The sequence below is a fragment of the Oryctolagus cuniculus genome, chromosome 3 (genome assembly GCF_051225735.1).
Source record: "Oryctolagus cuniculus isolate XC-2025 breed Fujian yellow rabbit chromosome 3, ASM5122573v1, whole genome shotgun sequence".
Taxonomy (NCBI): domain Eukaryota; kingdom Metazoa; phylum Chordata; class Mammalia; order Lagomorpha; family Leporidae; genus Oryctolagus; species Oryctolagus cuniculus.
Window position 1 is genome coordinate 128565280 of NC_142869.1, and position 13547 is coordinate 128578826.

General features: G+C 51.1%; 1 protein-coding gene across 50 annotated transcripts in view; it reads left to right on the forward strand.

Annotated features, from left to right (window-relative positions):
• CLASP1 (cytoplasmic linker associated protein 1) overlaps positions 1–11833 on the forward strand; it is a 293720-nt gene extending 281887 nt beyond the window's left edge. For 41 of the 50 annotated variants that reach the window (XM_070071085.2, XM_089329376.1, XM_070071086.2 and 38 more), the window contains 3 exons: positions 1412–1618; positions 2699–2815; positions 8869–11833. In XM_070071085.2, the coding sequence (XP_069927186.1) occupies positions 1412–1618; positions 2699–2815; positions 8869–8955 (411 nt within the window). In that variant the 3' untranslated portion in view covers positions 8956–11833. The remainder of the gene's footprint in view (positions 1–1411; positions 1619–2698; positions 2816–8868) is intronic. The other 9 variants (XM_089329378.1, XM_089329379.1, XM_089329380.1 and 6 more) reach the window with 1 other exon arrangement.
• Positions 11834–13547: the final 1714 nt, after the last annotated feature.

Sequence of the window (13547 nt, forward strand, 5' to 3'; positions counted from 1 at the left end):
CAAGTAGATGCTTGTAAATCAGTTCTCTCTGCTATGCTATGTTTACCTCAAAATAAAATCAGCCCTAATCTCACTGCCCCCAGATAAGCAGTGTTAACCTTCTGTGCATTTCTCTCCAGGCTTTTTATGATGCTAGATGCCAGGTATTGGCCATGAGTAGCCAAAGCCCATATGGAGCATTGTAGTGAAAAGGCTACACTGTTAGTAGCCTGGCCAGCTCCCGAGATACCAATTTTTAAGGGAAGTGAAGTCTGCTGTGTAGGGTTGAAAAGGATTCCCTTTGCTGTTCCACAGAGCAGGGAGGACACAGAGACCATAAGGCACACTCCTGGACAAGGCCTGGTCCTAGAGAGCAGACCTCGTGGCTCCAGGGTTGGATCAGTGCCTCAGTTAGGGCCGGGGTGGCCTCTGAGTGCACTGTCTGGCGTGCAGTTCAGGTCACCTGGGTGGGAACCCCTCCTGGCCATCTCCCGTGTCCTCTGACTTACATGTGCTCACTTCCTCACCTTCATGCGCATGACTAGAGCTGCTTTCCAGACTGCTGTTTCTCCGTGGCCAGTCTGCTGAAATCACAAGGAGGGTTTTACTGTTGCATTATAAAGATCAAGCTGAGCTGTTTTGAGTCACAGAACATGACAGAGGGATCTAAGTGGAAGGCCCTGTCCAGGGCTGGCAGCAGGGACAAAATATTAAATTTTCATTGCACTTCGTAACAAAAATGCATCTTCCCAGAGGTCAGAGGCTGCTCTTGTGGCTGTGAGCAGTCATTCGTGCACTTTGTTAAAAGTGCAAGGTGAGGGGTAATGTGAGCACAGATCCTTAGGCAGCCATTTTCTGCAAGAGACTCCTTAGGGCCATGCGTCAGGGTCCTCTCCCTGACTACCCAGCTGCTCTGCACCGAAGCCCCCTTTGCATCAGTCCTGCAGTCACTCTGAGCCCCACTCGGCCTTCTTTGGTTGTTGGTGTCCCACAAGCCTCTGGAAGGCATTTGCTGGGTCCTCCATTGCCTAGGGCAGAGAGTCTCAACCCTCATGCATTAGAACCTCTGAGGGCTCATGAACGCAGCGGACTGGGGCTCACCTCCAGCCAGAGTCAACCCATGAGTCAGCAGGCCTGGGACGAGCCAAGCTGTTGGGCTGCTAACGAGGTTCCTGGGATGCTGCTGCTGTTGCTGCAGGAACTGTGCTTGGAGAACCACTCTCCTAACCTCTCCTCTCCTCCCCTCCCCTCTCCCATACCCCCCTTTAACATCACCCTCCAGTCACTCTGATTTTCCTCTAGCGTGAGCCAGAGGAAGTAATGGATGCTGTCCGGCAGTCAGGGCACTCGTTCTCACTGAGCAGAAGTGGCGTGGGCGTGTGGTCTGTCCTCCCTCAGCCCACAACGCTCATTCTGGCCCCCGGTGTTGCAGGTGGTGAGAGCCGCCGAGGAGGCTGCGTCCACGCTGGCTAGTTCCATCCACCCGGAGCAGTGCATCAAGGTGCTCTGCCCCATCATCCAGACGGCCGACTACCCCATCAACCTCGCCGCCATCAAGATGCAGACCAAAGTGGTCGAGAGGATTGCCAAGGAGTCCCTGCTGCAGCTCCTGGCTGACATCATCCCCGGCTTGCTGCAGGTAGGCCCCTCGCCCTGTTTGGGGCTGAGGGCCAGCATGGGGCGGGTAGGACGGCAGGCCGTGCCCTGAGTGCTGGGTGACAGGGATGCTTCACAGCCTCCTCTGACTGCTGGTCTACCCTGTCCTGAGTGTAACAGGAAGGCATGCCTCCGAGAGGGAGCTTTCTGTTTACTGTAAACATATTTTGATCTTTTTTGTTGCTGCTCATTCCTTCCACAAACCCTTAGGCACACCTCATGTGGCCCCAGCCCTGGGTGAGGTAGGTCAGGGAGGGTAAGTGAGACAATGGTTGCTCTTATGTCCAACAGATACCAACAAAGTTAGCCTGAGGCCCTGAGCTAGACAGAGGGACAGATAAGAGAGGGTTCTGTGTGGCGCTGCCTCAAATGCTTTCCAGCCTGTTGTGGGAAACAGCACGGCTTCAGAGGACGGTGCGGGAGGGTGGTTTCCAGCTGGAGTCTGGGAGAGAAAGGGGTTTTAGCTATGACAAAGGGAGGGGTGATTCAATTGCTCATTTAATGTTTGCTGGGCACTGGGGTTGGAGATTTCAGCTTTAACAGTGGAGGGCTGGCTTACTCCAGATAGCATAAAAACAGGCAGCCCCATGCAGTGGGGTTGCAGCAAGGTGCAGCTGCAGAGGGACACGAGTGGTCCCAGCAGGCCCTGCAGTGCAGAGGGTTTCGCCCCAGGAGCAAATGGTGGCACTCTCATGTCTCTACAGGCACAGTCACACACGAATCTGCTTTACTCCCCAGGAGTTCTTTCTCCTCCTCATTCTTCTCTTCCCATGTCCTTCCCACGTCATGTTTTGGGTGGCAGCTTGTGAGAAAGTGGTGACCATGCAGACCTGGGCTGCTCCCATGCCCCGGGAACCAGCCGCTCTGACAAACGTCAGTTGTGGCCCTGTCGGGGTGAAAGCTCTCTGGGTTTGGTCACAGGACTGAGGTCAGTGTCGTCCTGGTTGGGACCAGCAGCTCTGAGGCCGAGCTTGGGCACCTTGGTGGAAATGCTGATGAACTATTGACTGTGATGCTGATTTTTGATCCGATTTCCCCTGTGTGTTCCCCTTTGGCTCTCTAGGGTTATGATAACACCGAGAGCAGTGTGCGCAAGGCCAGCGTGTTTTGCTTAGTGGCAATTTATTCCGTAATCGGAGAAGATCTGAAACCTCACCTGGCACAGCTCACAGGGAGCAAGGTATGTATACTGTTCCCCGGGCTGCCCGGCTGAGCTCTCGTGACTGTGGCTCGGGCTCCAGGCAGATTTTCCTCTTGTAGGCACCCTCACTGGGCCTTTTTTCTCCAAGAGCATTTTTCTGAAGACATATATACACATTGAAGTTGTTCTGAGGTGATACTAACATGATACCACATAGTCTATTTTAACTTGCTTGGTTTTTCACTTGGAAACACAAAATTTGACTTCAAAATATGTACATTTTAAATTAGTATTTTCAGTAGAATGTATTTATTAGCCAAAACAAAACTCCACCACAAATGAACAATTTATTTCCTAACCATATTTTTAGCATTTTTTTTGTTCACAACAAATGTATGTTTAGGGGCTACAGTATGACATTTCAGCACATGTGTATAGTGTGTGCTGATCCTGCCCCCCCTTTGAGTTTATGGTCAGAACCTGGGAGCTCTCCTCCTCTGCTTACAGAATGCATAATGGCTTATTGTGAGCTAGAGCCACCCCACCTTGCTGTGCGACACTAGGCACTTGTCCCTTCTGTCAGCTTCTGCTACTGATGGGAGGACAACTTTGAACTACTAGTTTATCCCCAAAGACAGCTTTGGTGAGAAACCAGGTGTGTGTCAGAGAAACACGAAGGAAATGTATCTGTTCACTTAACAAGGAGCTGAGTGGGAGCCGAGCACCTTGAGGACATCAGCAGTAGTAATGGGGGCTCCCGCCCAAGCCCTGATCCCTGCACTTGGCAGGTGTGGACTGTCGTTTGTGATGCCGCACTGTGGGATGAGGGCATGCACAGATGGGCTCCAGCAGCAGCCTTCTTAACACTCTCTGCTGCCTCTCATGTTGCTTTTGGAATGTTGCGTGGTAGGGGAAGAAGATGGACCAGACAGACTTGGCTCGTTAAGGATGAAGTGGCTGGAGTGCTTCTTGGTTAACAACTTGTTTACCACACAACTCAGCTGAACCGGCAGGCCAGGTGGGAGCAGGTAGACGGCGCCATGCCGTGGCAGGAGAGGCACTCCCAGGAAGGAGGCTGGCTGAGTCTGTCAGGGTCCTACCCGGGGTTTGCTATGGGGAAAGCATGTCTCTACGGAGCTTAAAACTCCCCTGGCGGAGATGTGGGTGCACACCATCCTGTTGAGCTAAGCCAGTAGAGAGCAGGAAGCCAGCATGCTTGACCCTACTCTTTAGGAGAGAAGACATGGGTGTGGGGGCCCGTTTCTGTCCAAATGGAACTGTAGTCTGGACACAGCAGGTGGGCTCACAGAGCCTGGTTTCCCTGAGTTCCAGGCAAAGATGGTGCTGCCCGTTTTTCCAGAGCAGAGTTCCGGCCTCAGCACTAGCGGCACTGTGGACCAGCTTGCTATGGGTGCTGTCCTGTGCCAGTAGCACAACCCCTCAGTTGTGAGAGCCACTAACATCTTCCTCCATACGTGGCCAGACATGTCCTGGGGGAGCAGAATCGCCCCTGGCTGAAAACCGCGGTCCAGGTAGTCCACTTTCCTTGCAGACAAGAATTGGCAAATGAAGCAGACGTGGACGGATGACTCAGGGCTGCCTTACCTGGTTCCATCCCCAGTTTCTCCTCCTTTCATCTGCCTTCTTCATCAGTTCCCTTCCCTAACCACCACCTGAGACGTGCTGAGCGAGAGTCACCCAGCCCTGTGTGTGCCGGGCCGTGAACCCTGCTGGCTCCTGAGGACAGGGAGGACCTCAGAGACACTCTTCTACTCAAAGGGAACTAAATCCAAAACCATGGTGAAAACTTTAGCAGAGACATGATTTACACGTATTTTCTCCTCTTCTGTGAATTGCTTTGTTACTTTTTAAAAGTCAGTTGATTTATTTATTTGAAAAGCAAAGACAGATAGTGAGCTGCCACCCACTGGTTCACTCCACAGATAACCACAGTCTCGTCTCTTTTGTGCCTGTTTGATTTTTGTAATGAAACATTTAAGTTCATCCTCATTTCCTGTTGTGTATATTCTATAGTTCTCTCTGTGGTTGCCATGGGGATTACATTTGATATCCTAAAGTTATAATGCTCCAATTGGATGCTTTCTGGCTTTTTCACTTGTAAAACAGGAGACTTGGGGCCAGCCTTGTGAAGTAGTGGGTAAAGCTGCTGCCTGGAATGCTAGCATCCCATATGGGCACCAGTTTGTGTTCCGGCTGCTCCACTTCCCGTCCAGCTCCTTGCTAATGTGCCTGGGAAAAGCAGCAGAAGATGGCCCAAGTGTTTGGGCCACTGCTACTCACATGCAAGACCCAGGTGAAGCTCTTGACTCCTGGCTGTGGCCTGGCCCAGCCCTGGCTGTTGCACTCCTCTAGGGAGTAGAACCAGTGGATGGAAGATCCTCTCTGTGTGTCTCGCTCTGTCTCTCTTCCTCTCTCTCTGTAACTCTGCCTTTCAAATAAATAGATAAATAAATAAATAAATTTTTATTTTAAAGGAGGAGACTTATCCTACGTATTGCAGAAGATTTTTGTGATAATGTTTTTTTTTTTTTTTATTTGAGAGGTAGTTACAGACAAAGAGAGGGAAAGACAGAGAGAAACGTCTTTCATCCCTTTCATCTACTGGTTCACTCTCCAGATGGCTGTAACAGCTGATCTGAATCCAGGAGCCAGAAGCTTCTTCTGGGTCTCTCATGTGGGTACAGGGGCCCAAGTATTTGGGCCATCTTCTACTGCTTTCCCAGACCATAGCAAAGAGCTGGATCAGAAGTGAAGCAGCTGGACACGAACCAGCATCCATATGGGATACTGGCGCCACAGACAGAGGCTTAGCCTGCTATGCCACAGTGCCAGCCCCATGATGATCACTTTTTTAGAAAAAAATGTCATTTGTATATATTTGAAAAGCAGAGACAGAAAGAGAAAGAGAAAGCAAGAAAGAATGAGCTCCCAAATACCCACAACGGTCAGGACTGGGTCAGGCAAGAACTAGGAGCCAGGAATTCAACCCATGTCTCTCCTGTGGGTGGTAGGGACCCAGGTGCTTGGACCATCACCTGCTGCTTCCCAGGATGTGCATTAGCAGGGAGCTGGAATCAGAAGTGAAGCCAGGATTTAAACCTAGGCACTCTGATACGGATGCAAGTCTTAGCCACTAACTGAATGTCTGCTCTGCTTTATAAATGCTCTTTGTAAACTGTTGAACATGTGCACATTCTCTGTCACCGGCTTTTCCTCAGACCTGCGGTTATACTGTAGACTTGCCTAGGAGGACACGTTAGTGGTTTTGAGTTGAAAATAAGGACACTAATATTTGGAAACTCATTTATCAGCAGCGTACCATAGAGGTGTAACTATTTTGTCTCCTAGATTTTTTTTTTCCTCTGTAAACATGTTTTGATTCCAAAAATCTCTGTTCGGAACAGCACTATTGTAAGACATATGGAAAAGCAGAAGCCTTATGCTGCTCTGAAGTAATAGAGGAGGTTTCTGGGGGCAGGCTCAGCACACGAGGAAACTGTGCAGCAGCCCGGATGGCCGTGGGGCACTGGAGCTGGAGGGAAGTGGGGCGGAGCTGGGCTCTGCAGGCGGGGGACGGCGAAGCAGTAAACCACAGGACGGACCTGCCCGAGCAGCTCGGGTGGGACCAGGAGGGGACATGTTTCTGAACAAGGAGCTGCAGAAGGCACTTTGGAAGTGTTCTTGTTGCTCTTTATTTTGCAGGAAGGGAGGCTGAAGTTTAGAAAATTAGTGGTGGAGTTGATCTAGAACTCTGTGGAGACTTAAGCATTAAAATCCTATATAAATAATGGGACTTTTCATTGGGCATAGTCCCTTGTATTACATGTTTCAGACATTAAACCCCACCGTGGTGTCTAGTGTAAATTAGCCTGAGCTACCCTGCTGCAGTTGCGGAGTCTAAGCCGGTGCTGCAGGTCCTGCGAGGGAAGACCCTGGGCTGGGCTGCCGAGTAAAGACCACAAGCTCCGCTGTGTTCCCTTCAGACTGTGTGGAAAAGCTCTGTTGCAGCTTCCTCCTATGCATGATGGGAGCTTGTGAGGTGACACCTGGAAGAATACGTCCCCACCTTAGCACCCTGGAGGTGAAAGTGGGGACATCGGAGGACTGTACCTCTGTTAGGAGCTCCAGAGGGGGCTGTTCTGTATCCCACTGTTCCTTGGCAATGTGCCACTCACCTCACCACGTATACTCAGGGGTCCCCTGGAGGTCAGCACTCCCCCAGGCTTATAAGTGTTTGAGCCCATAGCTTACTTGGAGCAAGACAGAGGGCTATGGACTGTAGATTCTTCTTAATTCATTTGCTCTTACAAATTGTTTCTCACATAGATTTTCTTATGGTCGTTCGCCTTCTGCAAATACCAGTTTCTATTTACTCGTAATATGATTGGGCAAACTATCATGAGAATAGAATAATTTAGTGACATTTAAAAATATTTATCACGTTCCTACTGAGTTACCTGATTTTTTTTAAAGATTTATTTATTTGAAAGGCAGAGTTACAGAGAGGTAAAGGCAGAGAGAGAGAGAGAGAGAGGTCTTCCATCCACTGTCCCTCCCCAAATGGCTGTAACAACCAGAGTTGGGCCGATACAAAGCCAGGAGCCAGGAACTTCTTCTGGGTCTCCCATGTGAGTGCAGGGGCTCAAAGACTCGGGCTGTCTTACACTGCTTTCCCAGGCTATAGTATAGAGCTGGATCAGAAGCGGAGCAGCCTGGACTTGAATTGGTGCCCATATGGGGTGCCAGCACTGTAGGTGGTAGCTTTACCACTATGCCACAGCGCCATCCCCACCTGCTGTTTTATGTATGAATATTTTAAGAGTCCAAAGGGCTTTAGTTGAAAGGAAGTGAAACCATAGACAAGAAAGCATTTTGTTGTAAAACACTGCAGCAGTCCCAGTGAATGTTACTTGTAGCACAGAATCCAGCCTCGGGAGGCCCAGTCCAGTTGGAAGGAACAAGCAAGTTGGCCACCAATGTGGTGTGAGGCAGCACAGTGGGCCTCTGTCCCTGAGGCCTGCATTTGCACGTTCAGCAAACCGTGGTCAAAAACACTTAGAAAAATCCCATCTGTAATGAACTTGTATGCTTTTTAAAAAATTATTTATTTATTTATTTGTTTATTTAAAAGAGTTACAGAGAAAGGGGGAAAGATAGAGGGAGAGAGATCTTCCATCTGCTGGTTCACTCCCCAGATGGCCACAATGGCCAGGGCTGGGCCAAGCCAAAGCCAAGAACCAGGGGCTTCTTCCAGGTCTCCCATATGAGTAGTAGGAGCCAAACTCTTGGGCCATCTTCTGCTGATTTTCCCAGGCGAGTTAGCAGGGAGCTGGATTGCAAGTGGAGCAGCTGAGACTCAATCCAGCACCCACATGAAATGCCAGCATTGCAGGCTGTGGCTTTACCTGCTATGCTACAGCGCCAGCCCCCATTTTTTTTCCTTGTCGTTTCTTAAACAACACAGTGCGATGGCTGTTTCCATAGCACTGACATTGTTCTATGAGCCATTGGGAAAGGCCTTAAAGCACAAGGGAGGGTGTGCATAGGTCGTGTGTAGTACTGCACCATTTTGTATAAGGGACTTGGGCACTTAGGATTTGGGTGTGGAGGTGGGGCACCCAGATCAGTCCCTGGGGTTTTCTGAGGCTGATATACGCTAAAGCCTCAGGAGACCTGGTGGGGAGGAACGAAGTCATCTGGGTGAGGATGAGGTGGTAAGACACGTAAGTGCCCATGCAGTGGCAGAAGTGCAGTGGCTGGGGCTGGGCTGCAGTAAGGAATCACTTCCACAGAGGTGTGGTGAACATCTGACCTCTGACCCTGGCCTGCGTCTTGCTCCCTGTAGCAGCACTGCCTCCTCACTCTGCCTCTCCTGTGTTTCTGAGGGAACTGCTGGGCTGCAGCCCTGTCCCTCCCCACCCTCACCGTGACTCCGGGCAGAGGCCGGATGAGTAGCGGGCTCTTAGCCGAGGACCTGAGGGGTACCTCATGGTGCTGTCCGCAGGGCTATGCCCAGAGTTCTCTCCGGTTGCTCTGCCCTCTGCTAGTTCATTTCTGTCTTGTCCTTTCAGATGAAGCTGCTCAACTTATACATAAAGAGGGCCCAGACCACCAACAGCAACAGCAGCTCCTCGTCGGACGTCTCCACACACAGCTAATGCCAGTGCCCCTCTGTGTAGACCGAGAAGCAAGTGGTGGTGCCTCAGAGACCTCTCCCCACCCCCATCGGCTGCCCAGTCAGTGCACGGAGGCCCGCAAATATTTATTACAATCAGTATTTTGGTCCCTTCCAGCTTTTGTGTAGAATCTTACTGGTATTGAATGTAAAGGAAGCAAGGCCTGTATCACAATCTTCATCGAAACAGAAAGAATAGGAAACGGAAAGAGCCATACTTAACCATGTCTTGTGCCGCCTGCTGAGATCCTAGACCATGTGTGGGGTGCCAGCACTGAGTAGAAAGTCGGGTTGCTTTGTTTGCCCAGTGAGTAGCAGGTGAGGGTGGGTGGGGTGTTCCTTTGTGTTCTTCCTTCCTGGTGTGTTTTGCGTGAGTATGGCCTGTGTGGGGCAGAGTCCCCCCCTCCGTGTCACAGCCCGCACTGTGACAGTCTGTGTTTCTTTAAGTTGTGCTCTGATACCTACTAAAAATGGGACTCAGGTCTTGGCAAGCAGAGGAGAAAAGCCTGAGTATGGCCATTGAGCAAGCCGTGCAGAGTTTGGCTCGTCGTGCCCACGTGGGAGGCTGCCTGGAGTGAGCGCCACGTCGACCCCGCCTGCCCTTCTGAGCAGCTCCACAGAAGGGGTCCCCACCCCGCCGCTCCCAGGGGCCAGAGTTCTTCAAGTTTCAATCCAAACAGACCATCAAGGTGAATTTGTCACATCGTTTAGGGAGGCCTGCGGTGGCATTCCTGCAGCGGGAAGATACAGGAGAGGCAGGCTCATGCTTACATCATGGCGGGGTCCACCCAGCAGCTCGTCCTTGGGGGCAGCAGTGCTCCACTCCACGCCCTGCAAGCTCTGCCAGAACTGCACCGCTTCCAGAATGTTCTGTTAGCCCGATCACGGCAACCTTACCATCTAAATTTTGACTTCTCTGTTTAATTTGGGATTAAGAGCAAAGAAGAGTCTAGAGAAACCACGTATTAGAATCATTTCTTAAAATTTTATAAACCAAAGTACTTCCCTGATGGTTGAAATAGTCGTCGTTCAAGGATAAAGTGATGGTGACGAGTGGCAGATGCAGAGAAGTAGCATTTCAGACCCACTTTCTAGAACTGTTTTCTTGCCTTGCACGTGAAGCCACCAGGCCCTCTTCTAGCCTCTCAAGGGTCTGATTGCTCTGACAAAAGTATAGACTCAGAGTCTGGTTAAATAAGCTTTGAGACAATTCTTAGCCAAATGGTAAATCTTAAATGCAATCATGAAGACTTCTGTTGTCTGTTACTGTTCTATTTTAGATCTGAATTGAACTGATTTTTTTCCATGAGGAAAATGCTCCTTTTGATGTTGATTTCAGTGAGGTTTTGTCATTCAAATGCTTTGTCCATTGCAGCCACTAGGACTGAAAGCTGGGCTGCCCAAGTGTGGGTTTCACCCCTGATTTCCACATCCCCCTCCTGTCCTCTGACCCTCCAGATTTAGTGTGGGGAAGTCAGGAAAGACAGTTTATTTGGAAATATGCACTGCAAATGAAGGCCTTGTGATGCCCAGGACCATGAAGCCAGGCTGTGGCCACTACTCTGCGTGTGTGTGTGTGTGTGTGTGTGTGTGTGTGTGTGTGTGTGTGTGTATGGAGGGGGTGTCTTACACGTGTTAAGCACTCCACTGCTGCTGTTTAGGGAACTTCAGGGGTGCATTTCAGGTGGTTGAATATTGAATACTACTTGGCTCAGAACATGGCAGGACCAGGCCTTACTTTTCGTTGTTAATATTTCACTAATGGGATTTCTTTTTTACACTCTGTAAGTGAGTCCCGAAATCTTCTGGTTACTCCTCTGTTGTAGAAATGTGTGTGCTGGTAAGATTATTTATGAGTTATTTTATGCCTGATCCAGGCAGAAGGACCTTTCCCCTCAAGGTCTTTGGCTCCAAGGTCCCCACAGCCCCCTGTGGAGTTGGAAGGATCTTGAACATCGCCTGGCGTCCTCACAGGACTCACCAAGGGCTAAGCCTCGGATGCCACTTGCCCAGTCCTCAGCCTCCCACTCAGAGAGAGGTACAGTCACTTCCGAGGTCTCGGCCCCAAGCTGAAACTCCTGCCCGCTGCACCGAGGGGACTCGCATGCCGCCACCGCCACCTCACCGGGAGGGAGGTCATGCCCACTGCCACTGCCCTCCCGGAGCCCAACAGCTGCCTTGCCACCGCCCTGCAGGGCTCCTGGTTAGACGAAACACCAGAACACAACAGAGCAGAGCACCCCAGACTGTGCCGGCCTCCCTGGCTGCCCGCACGGGGCAGGGGCTGGGTCGTCTGACTTCCTGCTTCCCCTCCAGCTGCTGCCTCCCTCTCCAGGCCGGCCTGGCGGTTTCTCCCAGGGCCCGCCTGCCTTTTCTATGGCTCACCTCTAGCTTACCGACACCCTGTGCAGGGAACGCGGCCGGCCTTGTCTCATCAGTCTTTTCTTTCCCTGCCACCTTTTCCTTATCACGCCTAATGTCATACCTTCAAGGAGAACAGCCAGAGAGCCTTGCAGAGAGCCCCACCAGGACCTGGCTAGCAGTCACGTTCGGAACTCAAACAAGAGACACTCTGCAAAGGATCAGCCACCGAGACAGTTTGGTTGGCACTCTGTTCACACGCATGGTCCCCACACCCCCAGGTTGGGTGGGTTTTTCAGTTAGTTTTTTTTTTTTTCCCCTTGGGCTTTTTCATGTTACATCCATATCTGTATTTATATCTTATTTGTTTCACTTTCAAGTGTATCATGGCAAATGTACAGATTTTTTTGTTAATAATGTGCTAGGATTTGCTAAAAAAGAAAACAACAAAAAAAAAGTCCCTTTTGAGTTTGCCCTAGAATAAATGAAACTTAATTCAGTTTCCTGCATCAGTGCCGTCTTTCCCCCCACCACGCTGGGTCTCTGCCATGAGTGGCCAACGAGAGGACACAGGGAGGACACCAGGTGGGACACCAGGGAATGCCATACCTGGTACTCTGGGAGCCACGCCTTGCAGGGCGCGGTCTGAGGGCTGGGGGTGAAGCCCTGGGGGCTGGTGTGAGCAAGGGGTCTTCCTCGTCTGGGCGCCATCTGCTGCCAAGGACACTGGCTTCTGGAAGCATGGAAGTGGGAAGAAAGCCTCAACTGGAATCCCGAGACAGGACCCAGAGCTGCAGAGAGCAGATGGGTCTCCCCTCAGCTCCCGCTGCCCCTTCTGTGGGATCTCAGGCTGCCGGAGCTGGTGTGTTGGGAGGAGCAAGTACAGTCGTCAAGGGCTCCATGGCCACTTTGGAGCCTTACCTCTTTTTTTCTCCCATATTTTTAAAATTCTAAAATATACCTAACCCAAAATTCATCGCCATTTTTAAGTACACAGTTCAGTGGTATTAAATACATTCACGCCATGTGCAGCCATCACCCCCATGGTGGCGTCTCTTCCTGTCGACCGTTTAAGCACCAGCTCCCCGCCCCGTGCTGCCAGCCCCTGTCGTGTGGCCCCTTTGATGCTGGGCACACCCCTCCCCCATTGCCAGTCGTCCCCCCCAGCCTGACTTCCCATTTGTGTGTGGAGTTAATAACCACCTGGGGGAGGTGCCAAAGGTTAAGAGAGGTGATGTAATGAAGTCCCTACCCCTCCCACCCAGAAGCAGGCAAGTGAAGTCACCCCCTTCCCCCACGCCTGCACGCACAGTCCGTTACTCATTAGCAAGCGTGGAAAACCCCTGTGGGGACAGAGCGAGTTCAGACAGGGAAGGCAGCGTGGGTTTCTATATTTGGTACTCTGACCCCGGTGCCATTGCCCTTCCTTAGCCAAGGGCTGTCTTCACATCTTTAAGAGGGCCATAGGCAGTGGGTGGGCGCCGAGGTACAGAGGCTGGCACTGTGTTCTTGGCTTTGGGGGATCTGAATGTTCTCTGCAGAAAACAGGCACCTTTCCATTCGGCTCCACGTTGCAGACCACTGAAGCCATCTGAGGGTTCCCAGTGAAAACCTTTGGTTTAATGACCCCCCTCCCTGCCCCACCTGCCCTTGAGGTTTAGATTTGGAGGGGACTGGTGGCATTAATACCATTAGTGAGCCCCATCACACTTCTGAAGAATTCTCATCTGTGTCATCCAAAAGGAATTTTTTTTCCAAGATTTTATTGTGTATTGAAAGATCTTCCATCTGCTGGTTCACTCCCCAGATGGCCACAGCAGCTGGATCTGGGCCAGGCTAATGCCAGGAACCTGGAACTCCTATCTGGGGCTCCTGCGTACATGGCAGGGGCCCAAGCACTTGGGCCATCTTACGTTGCTTTCCCAGACACGTTAGCAGGGAGCTGGGACTTGAACCAGCACTCTGATAGGGAATGTTGGCATCAGGTGGCAGCTTAGCTCACTGCACCACGACGCCAGCCCCTTCTTAATGATTTTTATATCTTGAGGTGCAGCTAAGGAAGGTGCCATTAGGTTCTATTTCCAGATAAGGACACCAAGGCACAGGACAAGCCCCAGCCAGACAGTGACAAATGGAGTTGGAGCTACACCTGCCTCTGGCAGCTCTCCTCCTGCCCCACTGGGCTTCCTACCCTGGTCCAGCGTCCCTGAAGTC